Here is a 16,228-nt window from a genome sequence, read left to right as displayed (position 1 = left end):
ACTTCCTTTGGGTTCCCCCTTTCGCACTGTGGAGTACTCCTCTTGCTCCTCCCTTCTTCCGGGTGTGGAGGAGAACTCCCCCCACCTCCCTGCATGGGTGGAGGTTTTCAAGATGCTCTTTTGAGGCCTGAACTCTGATTCTTCTTTATCTGCAAAGTGGACCAGATGGTCCCTTTTGTAACTTGTGTTTCTGCCAGTCCTTCTCCCTGATGTTCTCATCATAGGAGTCCTCCTGGTCAGATGTATTTGCCAAGATATTTTTAAACCTAATCAATGATGCACATCTATCAATATCTGCTAGGGACTGGCCTCCCGGCCCAGTTATACTAGGCCTAATGGAGTCCAGCTGCCTCACGGTTCCCAGTTCTTGTGAAGTGGTAGACATGACATTTACAGCGGCTTGTGCATATAATGGGGCGAGTTGGCTTGAGGCCCCTGGTAAAGGAGGCATCGCACCATGTTCAGGGGTTACCCATCCATACTCTTAACTGTTCAGGGTTTCTCAAGGCTTGATTGAGTCTAGCCATTTCCTTCTCTAGTCTCTCTGCTTTATCTTTCTCAGCCCCTATCTCTTGGTGGTAGATAGAGGCCTGAGCTTTGAGCTCTGCTACCAGAGCTTTAGTAGCTTCTATAACCTGGCTTTGTGCCACTACTTGGCCATAGAGTCCCTTGTTTTTCACACAAAGGGGCTCATTTTCTTTCTGTGACTCTTGTATTATCTGGAAATACTGAGACCTCTTTTTCAGGAGACTAATCTCCTCACTCTGTGCATTTTTGGCCTGCGTTGTCTGCTCTAAATCCAATTCGACTTGCCTTACGTGTTCCATACATTTTTCATTTTATACCCTCATGTGAGTCAGTTCCTGAATACATGACTCACTTGTCTCCAGGTTTGTCTTTTAACTGGCACACTTCTTGACACAGGGCATCTTTTTCCTGACAGTGTGCTATTCTGTTCACTGAGCTGATCTCTCTGTTTCATAGCGCTCAACTTCTGGCGCTCCTGGTCAAATTCCGCCTGGGAATGGACCTCCTTTATGACCCACTGGTTATTCTTCTCTTTCAATTGCTTAATCTGATTTTGAAATGCACCCATGACCTCTAAGCAGGCTCTACTGTATGCCACTTGTTGACTCTCTTTCAGTTGACTCTCTCTCAGATAGGTTCTCAACACCTTATGACACTCATCTCTCAGTGCAGAAAATTGAGACTCCCGCTCTGAATTAATTTGTTGCTGTGCCGCTAACTCATCCATTAGCTGCTGAATAATGTTTCCGAATTTTAACTCAGAATTCTGATTCTGTAGCACTTTCTCCTCTACCTGCCTTATTTGTCTCTGTGCTTGCTCCAATGACTCAGATTGATTTTTCACAGAGGCTACACTCTCCTGGTATCTTTCTTCCATGATCATCATATGGAAGTACATATATGCAGTGAGCTAGACCATTTTAATTTGCTCGTCTCTGGTGATCTGCATCATAAAAACCTATCTGGGCTTGATGTAACAGGCCACTATCCTGCCACGCATCCATATTTATAGAGGTCACCTGTTGCATTCTTCCAGATTGCCAGGCTTCACCTTCCTGTTCGGCCTATTCACCTTTAATGAACAATTTGGATAGAAAGGGCTTCCTAGGCATATTAATTTCTACGATGTTCATTATAAAGTTTGTTCTGCACCTGACAGATTCTCTGTGCCAGGTCAAAATCTCAACCCTGATCATGCCTAGTTTGTATTCACAATCTTTTATTTAGATACACAACCCTGACACCCAGGGTACATGTTTGGCTGGCGGCTTCACAATGTAACCAGCTTTCTCTCCACTAAATGTAACAATACCTTCAATGGGATCGTCTGCTATGCTACACTGTCACAGGTGAAAACACTTCCTCAGTCACGGCACGAGCCCCCACTTTGTCTGTTTATTACAGGCCACACGCAAGCCAGGGAACTCCTTCCCCTGCAATGAATGTGGCGCACAATAAAACGCTTTTTATTTTTTTAGTATACTACGGATTCTTTTTGAGTATGCCTCCAACCCGTCTGGCACCCAACCTCCACAAACGCCCCCCGTCACAATGGACTAGGAACCATGAGGGTGTGTATCAATACGATATTTATTAATTTATTGTCAAAAGGAAAATCAACCAATTACAACAGCCACCAAGGTTGTGGCAACACAAAATGCAATAATCTCTACAAAACAACCAGGTTAAGATATACTGGCACAGTTACTTCCTTTTTTTTAATGGCAGAACAGAAAAAGAACCGTTTACCACACAATACAGCATTAGCGTTAAGCACTCCCCCTGCAACACGCAACCGCCCCAGCCATCAATCGGACTTGATTCCTTTGAATGGAAGGCAGTGGCAGGGAGTCAAAAGACAAGGGGGAAATCGGTTTTGGTGTGGTGCCCACAGAAACAAGATGGGGAGCCAGCAAATTAGGGGGAAATCAATTTTTTGAGCAAAATAGAGGATTGTTTTTTTTAAAATTATTTCTCACAACTGCTAGGGGAAAGAGATGGAAAACAGGGAATTTGGTTGCTTATGTTTAGAAAGACAGGCAGATCTTTTAGGGAATACTAATCGGCACACAAGGAGAAAATCGAATTTTAGTATATGCAGCACATGGGCAATGGAAACGGAATGCAAATGAAAAATCATTTTGCCCATACAATAGGGGAAGTGGAACTGAAGCGGAAAATCATTTTTTGGGATATTAAGCTTAATTGCAATGGAAAAGAAAATGCAAATGGAATTCGTTTTTTACTGAGGCTGCAAATGACAGCTAGGCTCTGGGAAAGGGGTTAGCTCACAAACGGAAAATCAGTTTTGGGTTAGGATAGCAAATGCATAGACGAATGACAGTGGCAAATAGACATTAGTTTATCAGGGCCCAATTTAAACACAGGGACCAATTTGTTTCTTGGATCCCAATGGGATTAATTCTTTTGGGCAACACTTCATCACAATAACAATTAACAAAAACACTAGGAAAAAGATTGCTGGTTTCGAATTCCATCAATTTCAATCCTGTGAAATTCAATGAGGGAATTACTGATTTACTTGCAAAAATACTAGAGATTTGCACAGACAAATGAGGGTTTTTTCAATGGGTATATGCTAACATACACTGGGAAACAAAAGATTCTTCTATGGGGAGATGACTGAACTATACAGAGAAACAAAGGATTCTTTAGTGGTGAGATGACTAAAATGCACTGGCAATTGGGGTTTTCAATGGGGAATTTTCAATGGGGAAATATTGGTTGCAATGTTACACGGATGAAAGGATTACACAATTTAGAGCTTGGGTTATTGCTACTTACAGTCAGCTGCATCTCAGGACAGTCTGGAAAGATAGGGCAGGGGTCCAGTCACTACACCCTCAAAGATGTTAAGTTTCAGCAGCCTTCTCTCCGTCTTCCTTTTTCTGTCTCCCCGTTTTTTGTGTCCCCTGTCCCAGTGCAGTCTCCCTTATATAGTAGAACTGATATCACCATTTTTACATTCTAGGGGAAGTATGCTGCAATAATCTCTGCCGCTAGGCTTGGACAGTTACCCTCTCTCTCTCCACCCCCAGTCAGGATTGGTTTAGGGGTTTGGAGCAATATCTGTCTTTTCCCATTTGTCATCATCCTTTGTTCTCCTTTCAACTTTTTGGCAAAAACTAGTTGTGTATCAAAACTTCATAATTGTACTAGCAACTGCATTACTAAACATATTTTCTGTTTTAGCTGATCATGGGGAATTAGATGAGCCGACCGCCAAATCCGTACGAAGTAGCATGGGCATGTCACATTTTTGTCATTTTCATATAATTATAATATAATTTAATGAATATGTAAATTATTAAACATATCAATAATTTCATCTTCCACCTTTTTACCAACTTCACATTTGTAACATGTTCAGATCAGCCAGAAACCTTTACAGTTCCCAGAGTCACAGGGAGATGCATTTTATATCCCCAAAACCGCCTGGAAATTACATGGAAAATTGTATAAAAATGAACTCAATCCACAGTAATGCCTACAATGAAAATAGTCTTTTAAATTAATTGTGAGCATTCCTGGAATGCTGCTTCATCCCACACAGCCATTTGTTCCCATGGGCCAGCTTGTGACCAGAGGTTTTTATGAGTCTCTCTAAAGTGTCTGCTCTTTGCGGTGGGTGGAACAAGGATTCACACCCTTTAGTCATGCTCCAGCCAAGGATGGCTTTCTTTTGAAGTCCCCGCTTTCCTATTCAGCAGGTCTGGAGGATACTGACTTTTGGTACCTTCAGCAGCACCACATTTTATGGCGGGGTTATTAGATGTGAGATTTGACATCCAGCTGGAAGTGGGCCTTTCCTTTGTGAAGTTTTGTCCTCAGCCAGAACAGGTTTTTCCTGAAGACTGTCTCTTAAAATTTCACTAGAGTTTTGTGCTTGAAACATAATATAAATTGCATTGGTCAGCCCCCGCTTCATGTTTTGCTTTCCTGACATTTTTCTCTTAGCAGTGATATTTATTTCCATCGTGGCTTCTTAAAGCCGTTTTTATTTGCAAACACATATGCAGGCCATTTTTGCTTTCAATGTTTAAAAATCCTGTTTTCTATATCGCAGGATTCTATGATTTGTCTTTCTCTTGTAAATAAAACTGCTGTTTGTCCATTGTCAATGCCAGGTAGGCCCTTTTCCACATGGCTCTTTAACTTTACATGAAGCAAAAGCCAGGCCGTTTTTGTTGCAGGGTTTACATGCCTGCCATTCAGGTGAAAGGGACTTCTGTTTGGGGCCTTTAAATGTTTAAATGCACCCCACAGTCTTTGATCAAACGCGTTCATTGTTTGCTCTTGCATTCCTCATACAATGTTGCAGTTTGCAATCTTGACTTCAACACAGACCGGTATGTATCGGACTCCCCAACTCACCGGCTGTGTTGATTTCTCTGGTGCTGCTTTGAACCTGGAGCCAAGGAGCCACAGCGGCTGCAGCTCCTCCCCTGACTCGCTCAGTCATGCAGGTGGGCCCTGGGCATCTTTGACACACAAAGCAGGACTCTTTACTCTGGTTTCCTGGTCTGAAAGTTTCTGTAAAGTAACGGTTTCTCATTGGAAAGGTCAAGGGCATCTCCCTCCTTGCTTTCCCTTCTCGGTTTGCCGCCTTTCTTTCCTCGTTCAGCTACTGTCTGGAAAACACTATTCCTTCTTGCCTCGCTCAGAGTGTGCTCTCGTGCTCTGCCTTTTATCCTTGTGGGGAAGCTTAATGGGGAGTCCGGTGTGAGCCGTTAACCATAATTTCCTGACTCTGCCTGACCACAGTATTGGGGCGTGCCAGGTGTAATGCTCGGGTGTGAGTCTGTTTTTCCCAGAGCGGGCTGTCTGTGAGAAAGTGGTTGTGTAGGAAAAGGGAGTGGGGGAAAGTCCCTAAATATCCTACCTGGTAGGATGAAGAAAAGGTGTTAAAGGTGGAGGGATACCGCATCTCGCCATCTGGTGTACCACTGCCACTCCCCGAAGACCCTTCACCCAGGTGATCCTCCCACACTGATCCAACCCCAGGAACTGGATCCAAAAGTGATGGCCGTGTCCTAGCCACATGGATGACAGATCCTCAGGAATGTTCTGCTTTCTCACACCACTCAGTAGGAAAGTGGAGGAATAAGGTCCCCACCCTCCCGGGGTTGTAATGCTTCTACATAATTGTCATTTGTTCTTTCCAGGAAGGAACTATCTGAGCCTAAAATATATGGACTGAATCAAATCCTCTGAATTAGATGATCTATTCACAAAGACACTTTTGCTGAGGGAAACCCTCGAAGTAAGGTTTAATCAGTAATGGTGGTGTTGTGTGTTTTGGTATTTCTGGCGGGCTCTGCCTGTCCTCTGTATTGACCCCGCCCATCACCTAATTTTGCTTCCTCTCTCCGTTGTCCCTCCAGATTTTTATACCATTACCTTCTCTGGACTTCCTACTCCGTGCTACACTCTTCCCCTTAGTCAGTAACCAAGTATCTCTTGAATATGATAATGTTTTTATGGCTGAAGACTCTACTTGTTGAAGAAGATACAAATCCACTCAGTTCCTAACATGAACTAAGGGTTGAAAGGTTCTATTCTATTCTTTCAAGAAACGTATTACACTTGTCTAGCATATTATCTCTTCTTCTCTCCCTCGTATGCCCCACATTGAAGATTGCCATAACGTTTGAACCTATAACAAACGTTTTTGAAAATGAAAAAAATCTAACACAAGGTTACAAATTATTTATTTCTGGAAATTGTTGGGTCAATATATCAACATCAGAGAAAAAAAAAACAGTCATGCTTACTTGAGTTGGGTCAGGGAAAGAAGGGCTGAAGACTGCTTTTGGTCCTCCCATCTCATTGCGGCATATGTGTCTGGAACTTTAGCTGACATTGTTGATTTCTCTCTCTCAGATCGCAGACTTTGGCCTGTCCAGGTTCAAACGAGGTTCTTCCTTCGCCACAGGAACTGCAGAGAACTATGGGGGCACGTTGGAGTACATGCCTCCGGAGGGCCTGAAGGAGGACGTCAATTACCGGCCTACACAAGTGTTTGATGTTTACAGGTAACTGCAAGAGTATCCTGTCCGGCATGCTCCTGAAACTGGCCAAACAAAACAGCTACATTTTTTGGCACTGCCATGTCTGTATGAGTCAATGTCAATTCTAGAGGAAGAATCAAGGAATCCTGTTCAGGATTTCCTTTTTCGTCTTATCAAGTGTTTAAGTGGTATGTGATATTTGTGTACAGCACAACTATCAAAGCGATTTGGGCTGTCTGGGAGGTATGCAAACCATAGGCTGCACATACATTATAAACAGTACATCACACTGCAGAAGGTTATTACATGATAACTTTACATTTACAATTGCTGGCAAATAAAATTTAGTGGCAAAGTTAACTAGTACTGTAACATATTTAACAGCTTAGAATCACATGCGCCCACCCAGCCTCCCCACAAGGAATACAGCGTACATTCCAAAGTCAAGCCCCTGATATACCTGATCACTGCCCAACGACTGACACCAAAACAAGAGGCTCAATAACCTGGCATGTGATCATCTTCTTATCACATGCCCTGGTGACAGAAAATGAGCTAATGTCCATTTGAAGGGGAGCAAGAATCCATGCCGGGTAATATTGCTTCATCCTAGCCCTTTAATGGGAAAGTATTGCCTTGATGTAGTCATGTAAAAATGTCCTCCAGCCCTGCCACTTCCCTAAGTGCCACCCCCTTCTTCTGCCATGTAAACCGAGATGCATGCTGACACACATCATAGTCTCCACAAACCATAGTAAAGAGACTCATAGATGGCCATTACTATCAGAATGAAATTAGCAGTATTGCCAAATAACCAATTGTCACCATATTCTTTTCTGTTTGCAGTTACGGAATCCTCATTTGGGCTGTGCTAACCGGCCAGGAGCCCTACTCTGGTCAGTTACTACTACATGTTAATACTACTTTGTATTAGGTATGACTTCCAATAAATTGAGAAGTCTCGTGATGCTGCACCTACACACAGATTCTCCAATGAAAGTCAACCCTACTTTTGTGGTGCTGTGCCCACCATAAACTGCTTCCACAATGGAGGTAACCAGTATCCTTAATCTACTACTTCCTCCCAATGCCTGCCACATCAATGGACAAGAGCTCTTCCTTGGAGTGTCTGCCAGACTCCTCCATTCCTTGACAATCCTCCTACATTGTTCGTCAGCTCTTTCATACACAGTTCCTACAATGCTGGTCCAAATTGCACTGGAGGTTCTGCTTGTCTTCTGGTGGGTGGAAACCCTTTCTCTAGATGGGTTACCAGGCCCATGCAACCTCAATGCTGCTCCTATAACAGTGGGCAGGCCACACACTTCTCCTACAATAGATGTCAACCCTGCCCTGGATCTGATGTCCTTGCACCATACTGTGCTCTTCCAACGGAAATCAACTTTCCCCTACAAGTTCTTATCGCCACCAACTACTGCTTTTCAAGACCATAGCAGCTCTGCCATATAGGGACGACTGTCTCTCACAAGCTGCCTCTCTTGTGAAGGCAGCCCTCTCTGGAGCGACTGCCAGCCTCCTGCCATCTTCACATTACTTGAACAATATAGATGGCAAACCTGCACTTGAGTAAACACAGTTATCAACACACAGCTCCCACATTTGTGGTCATTCATGCCCTCTAGGGCAAGACAATCCTCCCGCAGACTGTTCCTGTAGTGCAAGACAATCCTCTCCGAGGGGGCTGTCTGCCACCCTCTACAGTGGAGATCCACCCTGCCCTTTGTTGTCCTCGCACTTTATACTGCTCTTCCAATGGAGGTAAAGCCTATCCTAGAGGTGCTAACCTCTAATGCATACTGCATGTCCTCTGGAGAATAGTTCTGCCGCAGAGGGACTGCCATTTCACCAGCCCCTTGCTTTTCCAGTAGATGCCAGCACAGCAGGTTCCAACGACCCCTTAACCACAGATTCAGGGAAACTTAAAACAGGCTTCCAGCCCCCAGACACTGTCTGTCCAACGAAGGTGCTTAGGTTGCCCTTGAGCAGCTGCTGTACTGTGCACATTGTTACTCCGGTGCCCCACTGCCCTCTCAGATACTTCCCCACTATTAGTTCTCAATCCTGCACTGGACATGCTGCCAATGCTCACACACTGCTAGTCTAGTGTGTCTGAAGACTGTGTTGTAGATGGCCACCCCCACCCCGCGCAATGTTCATTCATTGTAGATCAGGCCTGACATTCCTCACACATGGCTTGTCTAGTGGGCCTGAAGCCTGTCCTGGAGTTGGCTTCCACCCCCCACACACTGGGCCTCATTACGAATATGGCGGTGATACTTCTGACCAACTACTGCCAAACTAATTTACTGTTACCGCTACTTGGTCCTGCAGACATACCGTGGGATTACAAGTGGTGGGATGGTGGTGTAAACCCCCCTTTTCATAGTCTATAAGACTCCATGGGGTTTTTGGCAGAATTACCTCTAGATTTAGTTGTGCGGTGGTAATTCTGCCAGAAAACAGCAGGAGGGTGACTGATTCACTTCCAGCTTTGTGCTGGATGAAAATCCTCCACCCCACTGCCAATCTTGTAGTTCGGGTGTGCGGCGGTAACGAAATGACTGCTGCATTTCCGCCAATTATTCCCACACCGCCGACCTCGTAATGAGGCCCATTGTTCTTTCATTGGAGATCAGCCCTCTCACTGATGGAGTACCATCTTCCTCTGTACATTTACTTTAGGTCAAAGCTGCTCTCTGTAGTGGAACCATCCTCTGCTCTTGGACTGGTGGTCAACCTTAGTGGGGAAGGGGAAAAAAAACCTGTGCATTTCGTGCTTAAACCTTTTCCATTACACCCAGAAGCCGCCTCTCCTGAGATCATCAGAATGCGCATCCCACTTGGGGACAGACCGGACATGAATCTGCTGAAGGCTGTAGACTCTGTAGAGAAGGTTGAGGAGCTGAAGGAACTTATGCAGTTGTGCTGGCACCAGGATCCCTCGGAGAGACCCGTCTTTAAAGGTACTGTGGCACATTGGAAGCTATGGTTTTCAGTTGTATAGCTGAAGGAGAAGACAGTGAAGTGAGGTATGACACAGCTGTATCTTTCAGGCAAAGCATAGTGCATTGGAGGTTAGGCATTTCTGGGAAGGTTTGCAGCAATGTAAACATCTTGGTTTTATATGCATAGACCGGCCTTAAAATGCAGATCAACATTTAAAAGATGAATGCTAAAGAAATGGGTGGTATTGGTTACCAAGTGTCAATACGCCAATCTATTTATCCATGTTAGTAATTTTTTTCTTCCAAAAACTAGACACTGTCGGCGTGAAGTAGGGAGAAGACAGTAACACCTGCTGGTATGACATTTCTGCAAGAAATGAAAGGGTGACCGCTCACACTTGTGCGCTCAATGCCTGTGATCAGACATTCAAAAAATGATTATGCTCCTTGTTAGTTTTACTAGAAGTGCTTATTTAATCCAGTAAATTGAAATTGCTACGAGAAGGTTACATCATAATGATCAGATGTGTACTTGTGGAATCATAAACAGCCATTGCATACAATGCAGTAAGAAACAGCCAAAAATAACCTCTGGGTGCTTGTGCCTCTTGTTTTGCCAAACAATGGCTTCCTCTAGGTTACTTCACAATATCTGGCTCTAGCCAGGTTAATTCCTGACATTCAGTTGCGTTATCTTTTGTTTGCTTACAGTTTCATTATAACATACAGTAAACATTTTTACATCCAATTATTAGAAATTTGGATTATAGAACAATCTATGAGTTTTTGGTCTGTAAGGATGAGAGTGGAAGGAAAATGGTCCAGCACGAGAAAAAAGAGCATGTGACAGTGAAGAGGGGAAGGTTGTCTCTGGTATAGGTTTGTGAGTCTACAGTAGTGAGGAACGCCACCTGCCCACTCGCAATGGCAGCTCTCACTACTGTAGACCCACAAACCTCTATCCTGGACAAGCTTCCCCTCTCCACTATCTATGGGGTGTAACCACCATTGCGAGGCACAACAGCCTGTCACACTGTGAAATAACTTTTACTACTAAGCATAGTGGTGTGCAATATGAATTACTTCATTCTAACCACACCCTCAAATTAAACCATGCTTTTTTTGACTGTGCAGCACTGAATCGAACGCTGCTGTTAGTCTACAAAACCCCTGGATGTCAAAGTACTTCTTAAGATACAACAGGCACCATAAATTGTATACAGTTCCCATCCCTTTTCTGAACCCTGTCTGCCGCATACTTAAAAGTCCTCTCTCATTTACCCAATCGTTTAATTTTCATAAGATACAGGTGGCACAGAACTTAAGATATAAGCCCTAATTAGATGTTTGACAGTCCGGAATAGATGCTGGTAAATCCGGCACCAGCATTTATTCCAGACCGGCAAAACACAAGTCTGCCGGTGGGGTCTTCGGATCTCCCGGCAGGCCTGACCTGCTGGTAGATCAGGCCACTACCGGCAGATAAATGCCTGAATCACCTCCACTGTTACTTCCGGTGCCTTTGATTCAAGCAATCCCATCCCATGGAGTCCTATCGGACTCCATAGGAACTTACTGTAACTCTGATGTCCGTAATATCCCTTTAATACCGGGGTATCGAGTGGTGGAGATGGTAAGGCAGGGTTGCTGGTAACCCACCGGAATTACTGATGGGATACCGGCAACCCTCTAATGAGCCTCATAGTCAGTTAATGCCAACAATCTTTCTCCTCTTTTATAAACAAGCAGTAAGTAGGCCCTTTTCCAACTAATACGAATACTATCCGAGAGCACCACATTCTTGGATGTAGCTTGCAACAAACCGGCTCAATAAGGTGCAGATGATTTAAAAAACACATTAGACTACCCATCAGGGCCAAACGCGCTTTTGACACCTTATGATTTGTGATGACTTCCAACAAATCCTCTTTGATGAAGGTATACCAATCACCACTATAAGCATCATCTACATTCTTACCATTGGGGGTCCTGTATGTCAAGGACTCATCTTACTTATAAGAAAGTGATTGGACATATTCAACCCAAGTTTCCCAGATATACAATTAAGTTCATGGTTATGAGTACTCCTGATATAGTGATTAACTATGTACTAACATTGTCGATGGTCTCCATCTCGCAAAGCTCCAAAAAGAATGTTCCAATTGGCGTCCTTCATTGACATCTGCGACGTGTCAGAAAGATCCCTTTCCTCTGCTGGTTCCTCCCTCTGGAACGGCCTCCCTGCCCCCCTAAGACTTGAGTCGGATCTTCTGGAAACTTCTTAAGACTTTCCTTTCTTCTCTTCCTTCTCTCTCTCCACCTCCCTTGCTAACTTACTCTCTGCTGCAGCGACTGGGACCTGGTACCTTCAGAGTCATACAAGGACCAGACCACCCCCTACCAGTCACCCCAGCATCCCTTGCCAGTTCTTTTATTCACACATCCTTCCAGGACTAGCCCAAACTGGGCACTCATCCTCCCTCACCCCTCTTTCCCCTGGCACTGCCACCTTGGCCCCGCCAGCACTTGGCCACCCACTCCCTTTGACCTCCTGCATTTCTACCTCTACTCCCACACTCGCCACCTTTTCATGCAGTTGCACGGATGGATTGTCACAAGGCCAATATAACAGTTTTTGTTGTTATACTTTTGTGGTTTCCCTACCTAGAAAACTACTCTGACCCTCACAGTAGAAATAAACAACTAAGGGTGTAAGGAAATGTCTCTGACTTAGGGTTGGCAAAAAGTGTTTATAATGAAAGAAAGTACATACATTCAACTAAAATAGTATTTTCCAAGGAGAAATCCTTGGATCCAGTGGGTGGTTACTACCCCTGGATTATTTGGGTAAGATGGTTAAAGTGTCTTTCTCAAACAACAGTTTCTTAAGGATGGCAAAGGTCTCTTTCAAACAGCAGTTTCTTAAGGATAGCAAATGTGACTATTTAAAACAACAGTTTCTTAAGTATGGCCTCCTGGTATACTCCCTTGCCAGGAATCCTTTAGTAGGTTCTTTAGATTCCTCGATGTACTCTCCTGCCAGGTATCTTTTTACAGTTTTAAAGTTCTTATTTAGAGTTGATTGTTTGGTTTACTCACCTGCCAGGAATCCCTTTCTGGCATCGTGCAGATCACCCTGTATATCTCTCTGCCAGGTATCTTCCCCCAAATGTTCACTGCATGATGTACTCCTTTCACCAGGACTTCTTCTCTGCGTTCACTGTCTTTTAGTATAGCACAGTTGTATCACTATGCTTCTTTGGCTTGAGGTACTACTTGTTTCAACTTTCCCCACATTGATATCTCATACATGGGGACTCTACTGGGATTGTTGCGTTCACCTGCCGGTAAAACTGCTGCTTCTCGGAACAACCGTATTCCTGGTAGCTCTGCTGTTGCTGCCGGCTCTGCGACGGTTCTCTCACGGTGCCTACTGTGCCTTTCCTGACCTCGTGCCATGCCAGTATGTTACGCTTGCAAGTGCCATCTGGAAGTGCCTGCCTTCTCCTGCACGTTTCATTCCTGTATTGCTGCTTTCTCCCTCGGTTCTGCTTCCTTCTTCTCTGGTTCTGCTTTCCGGAATGCGTACACAATTTTTAAGACTTCATTACAACAACTACTCTCCATGTTTAGCTTGGTGTTTCCTTCATCTTCCTCATCTCAGTACTTGAGGCTTTAAGGGATTTGGAGTTCATAGGATTTCTGGGAATTCTAAAGTGATGTTTAGGATTTTTGTTTAGAACAAAATCATCAGAGACAGGAGATATATAAGCCGGTCAAGTGGCACAGCGAGTAGAGCGCTCACTTTGACATCCGCGCAGAGTCTGTTAATGCAGGTTCGAATCCCGGCGGGGCCAAACTCAGCCTTTGATCCTTCCGAGGTCGATAAATGAGCACCACACACCGTGGGTAATAATAAGCAGCGCTCGGATACCTGAGGGTTCGTATCGCTATATAAATTCCTAATTATTATTATTATTATTATTATTATGTTAGATTTGTGTTATGTGCATTTTAGGTATGAATTGTATTTTGCCTAGGATGACAGTATGTCATCTGAAGTTTGGGTGTCGTAGGGTTTTCTTCAAAGGGGGGGAGAGAAAATACTGCAACTCTCTTAATGAAGTCATCACCTCCTCCTGGTAGTCGTCCCTGCCAACATGATCCTCCCTCATAATACCACCACAGGATCAGGATCATGTAGCAGCTGCTGTCCCCTGGACACGTGGGAGCAGATCCCTGTTGGGGACTCAGCGATGACTCCACAGGATTCATCACACATCTTATGGCCATACAACCAATTCTTATATTTAGTTTGGCCCTTCTAATCTCCTGCGTTCTGCCATCCAGATCCAATGACCATCTTTTTATTTGTCTTAAATCAGACCTACATTCCCTATTCCTAGCAGCAATCACAGCATCATTAATAGCCCCAACCCTCTCTTCATACTTTTTTATATCCTCCTCTTAGTATTACTGCAGGGAAAAGGCAGGATAGCAATTAGTTTTTCAACCTCAGCCAACAAACGACCCTTTATTAGGATTTATACCTTCTGGGGTAGCAGTTTGCAATGATCTATTAAACTTTTCAAAGTTGCCTATTGTCCATCTCAACCTATTACCCTTAACATTGCTGTCAAGTCTAGCCAGTAAAATGTGTTTATACTAACCTTCTATCACTCATTAATCTGGAATTTCAGGATAATGTGGTCACTAACTTTGGTAGTCACGGGAATATAGCCAGTCAGATGATTCCTAAAACCATCTGAGACAAAAATGTAATGTATTCGAGACTCAAGGTTCCCATTTTTCCATGTAAACCGAGTACCACCCTCCATTACAATATCACTAACATCTATTTTCCCCAACCCATAAGAATCTAGAAATGTAGACCAACAGATCTCATCACTTGACCTATGCACTCTAAGCCAAGTATTAGTGTCTTCCAATGTGACACACTGTGTCTTAGTCACCCACTACCATAACAAGGGAGCATGGAAAGTCCAGGAACCAAGCTTCTAGAATGTACTCCATATATTCCAAAATAGTTCTGGAACATCTATTTCCCAGCACCACATACACATTAATAACCAGTATTTTAACCACCGATTTGGCCATGGCATTTTCGTTCACTATAGAAGGTACATATTCACTTACTGACATGTTAGTTCTAACTCCAATTAGCAGACCACCCTTAGGGTGGTCAAACCTCTTTCGTGTCGCAAACCTCTGTAAAAGTTTGAAAACATCAATACATATATAATAATTAAGCCGCGGCTCCTGCAGTATAAATAAATTGGCACACAAAATAGTGTTTTTTTCCTTCCAGTCTCATCAGGAAGGACTGAAACCCCAGAGTATTCCAAGATATCAAATGTAACCCTCTTTCATAGGCCAGATTGCCTCCATTCTTCTTAACCAGAGTTGTCATTCCTCAAACACAATGCAGTCGGTAGCCATGCCCAATCCTTATCACCGTCACACAGCCTAAAACTTTCCAATTTAGATGTTAACTGGTGAGTGGTTCCGCCAGATGAAGCAGAAACAATTTGTAAAATATACGCTATAGGATCCACTTCACACCCAACATCCCTTTTTACATTAAGGGTAATATCAAAACCCATTCCTAATAACTCAGACGAAAAGAACAATATCAATTGAATAGCCCAGGTGATATGTACTGAATCACAACCCAGTTTGAGGCACAAAAATCCACAGGCAACTCTAGCAGGGTAATAAAATTCGTCATAATCATCTTTAGTTGAGGGATAAACTACTGCAACACCAAGGATTTGTTCAGGAATGGACTATCATTAGTTGCAATTAGTTCAATCAGTCGTATTTTCTTTTCTCCTTTAATGTTTAACAAAGATCTTTGATAAAAAACAACTGCTTTAATAGGCTCCAACAGCTCCATAGATTTTACAAACTCAATTTGAAGAATAGAGTGGTTCACCGTAGTACCGCCTTCCTGAGATAAATAGGCATTCGAAAAATCTGCAGTTTCTGCTGGTTCAATAGATGTATCCACATTTTCATCCACTAAACTGCATTGTCTCCTAGGCCTCCTTATCCAGTTATCCAGGGGCCCAGACTTATCACCTCTCTTATTCCCTGTTACAATTTTCAGGAATTGAACTAAATTATAAACCTCAGAGGATTGCACACATACAACCTTTCAGGATTCAGTTTCCGCCAAAGAGACAAAGTTCATTCTAGCTACACCAGAACAAGCTTTCCGAGAGCACTTACTAGCATTAGCAAGCCTTCTCCTCATTTTTGTCTGCATTCTCCCATTCAACTTATTTGTGTTGCCTTTTGTCAAGTGTGCCTCCGCTGTAGTCTGGTTGGCATCTAGCAATGCCATAGACACATGGCTAGATATCACAATAGCAGGGCCTGATTCTGGAACCACGCCCTCAACATTTGGTGGCTCCTCAGGATTTTCCATTATCTCTGCCTCCGCAATATTATCAATAACACAGTTATTAAGGCAGCTGTTCTCCAGAATAACATCCACAATATGACTGACCACATGAGATAAATCTTTGTTCACTAGCCATATATGGTTATAGGTTAAAGTTTCGACTCAAAAGTGTCGAATGACAAAAGGGTCAAGTCAATTCGACCGAAAAAAGGACCAAAATTGTTTTTTTTTGGGGGGGGAACCCCCCAAATGCCTGTTTTTGGTGTAAAAACCTT

At 43.5% G+C, this 16,228-nt stretch overlaps 1 protein-coding gene across 6 annotated transcripts in view; it reads left to right on the top strand.

Annotated features, from left to right (window-relative positions):
* The window catches only part of RIPK3 (receptor interacting serine/threonine kinase 3), a 429,719-nt gene that overhangs the window by 307,828 nt on the left and 105,663 nt on the right, over positions 1–16,228 (top strand). For 4 of the 6 annotated variants that reach the window (XM_069633807.1, XM_069633810.1, XM_069633812.1 and 1 more), the window contains 3 exons: positions 6,433–6,584; positions 7,407–7,456; positions 9,383–9,544. In XM_069633807.1, coding sequence (XP_069489908.1) covers positions 6,433–6,584; positions 7,407–7,456; positions 9,383–9,544 — 364 coding nt within the window. The remainder of the gene's footprint in view (positions 1–6,432; positions 6,585–7,406; positions 7,457–9,382; positions 9,545–16,228) is intronic. The other 2 variants (XM_069633809.1, XM_069633808.1) reach the window with 1 other exon arrangement.

The sequence above is a fragment of the Ambystoma mexicanum genome, chromosome 13 (assembly GCF_040938575.1).
Source record: "Ambystoma mexicanum isolate Mex_15411 chromosome 13, UKY_AmexF1_1, whole genome shotgun sequence".
NCBI classification, from domain to species: Eukaryota; Metazoa; Chordata; class Amphibia; order Caudata; family Ambystomatidae; genus Ambystoma; species Ambystoma mexicanum.
The sequence above is the reverse complement of the archived record's forward strand: the minus strand, read 5'-3'. Positions and strand labels throughout refer to the sequence as shown.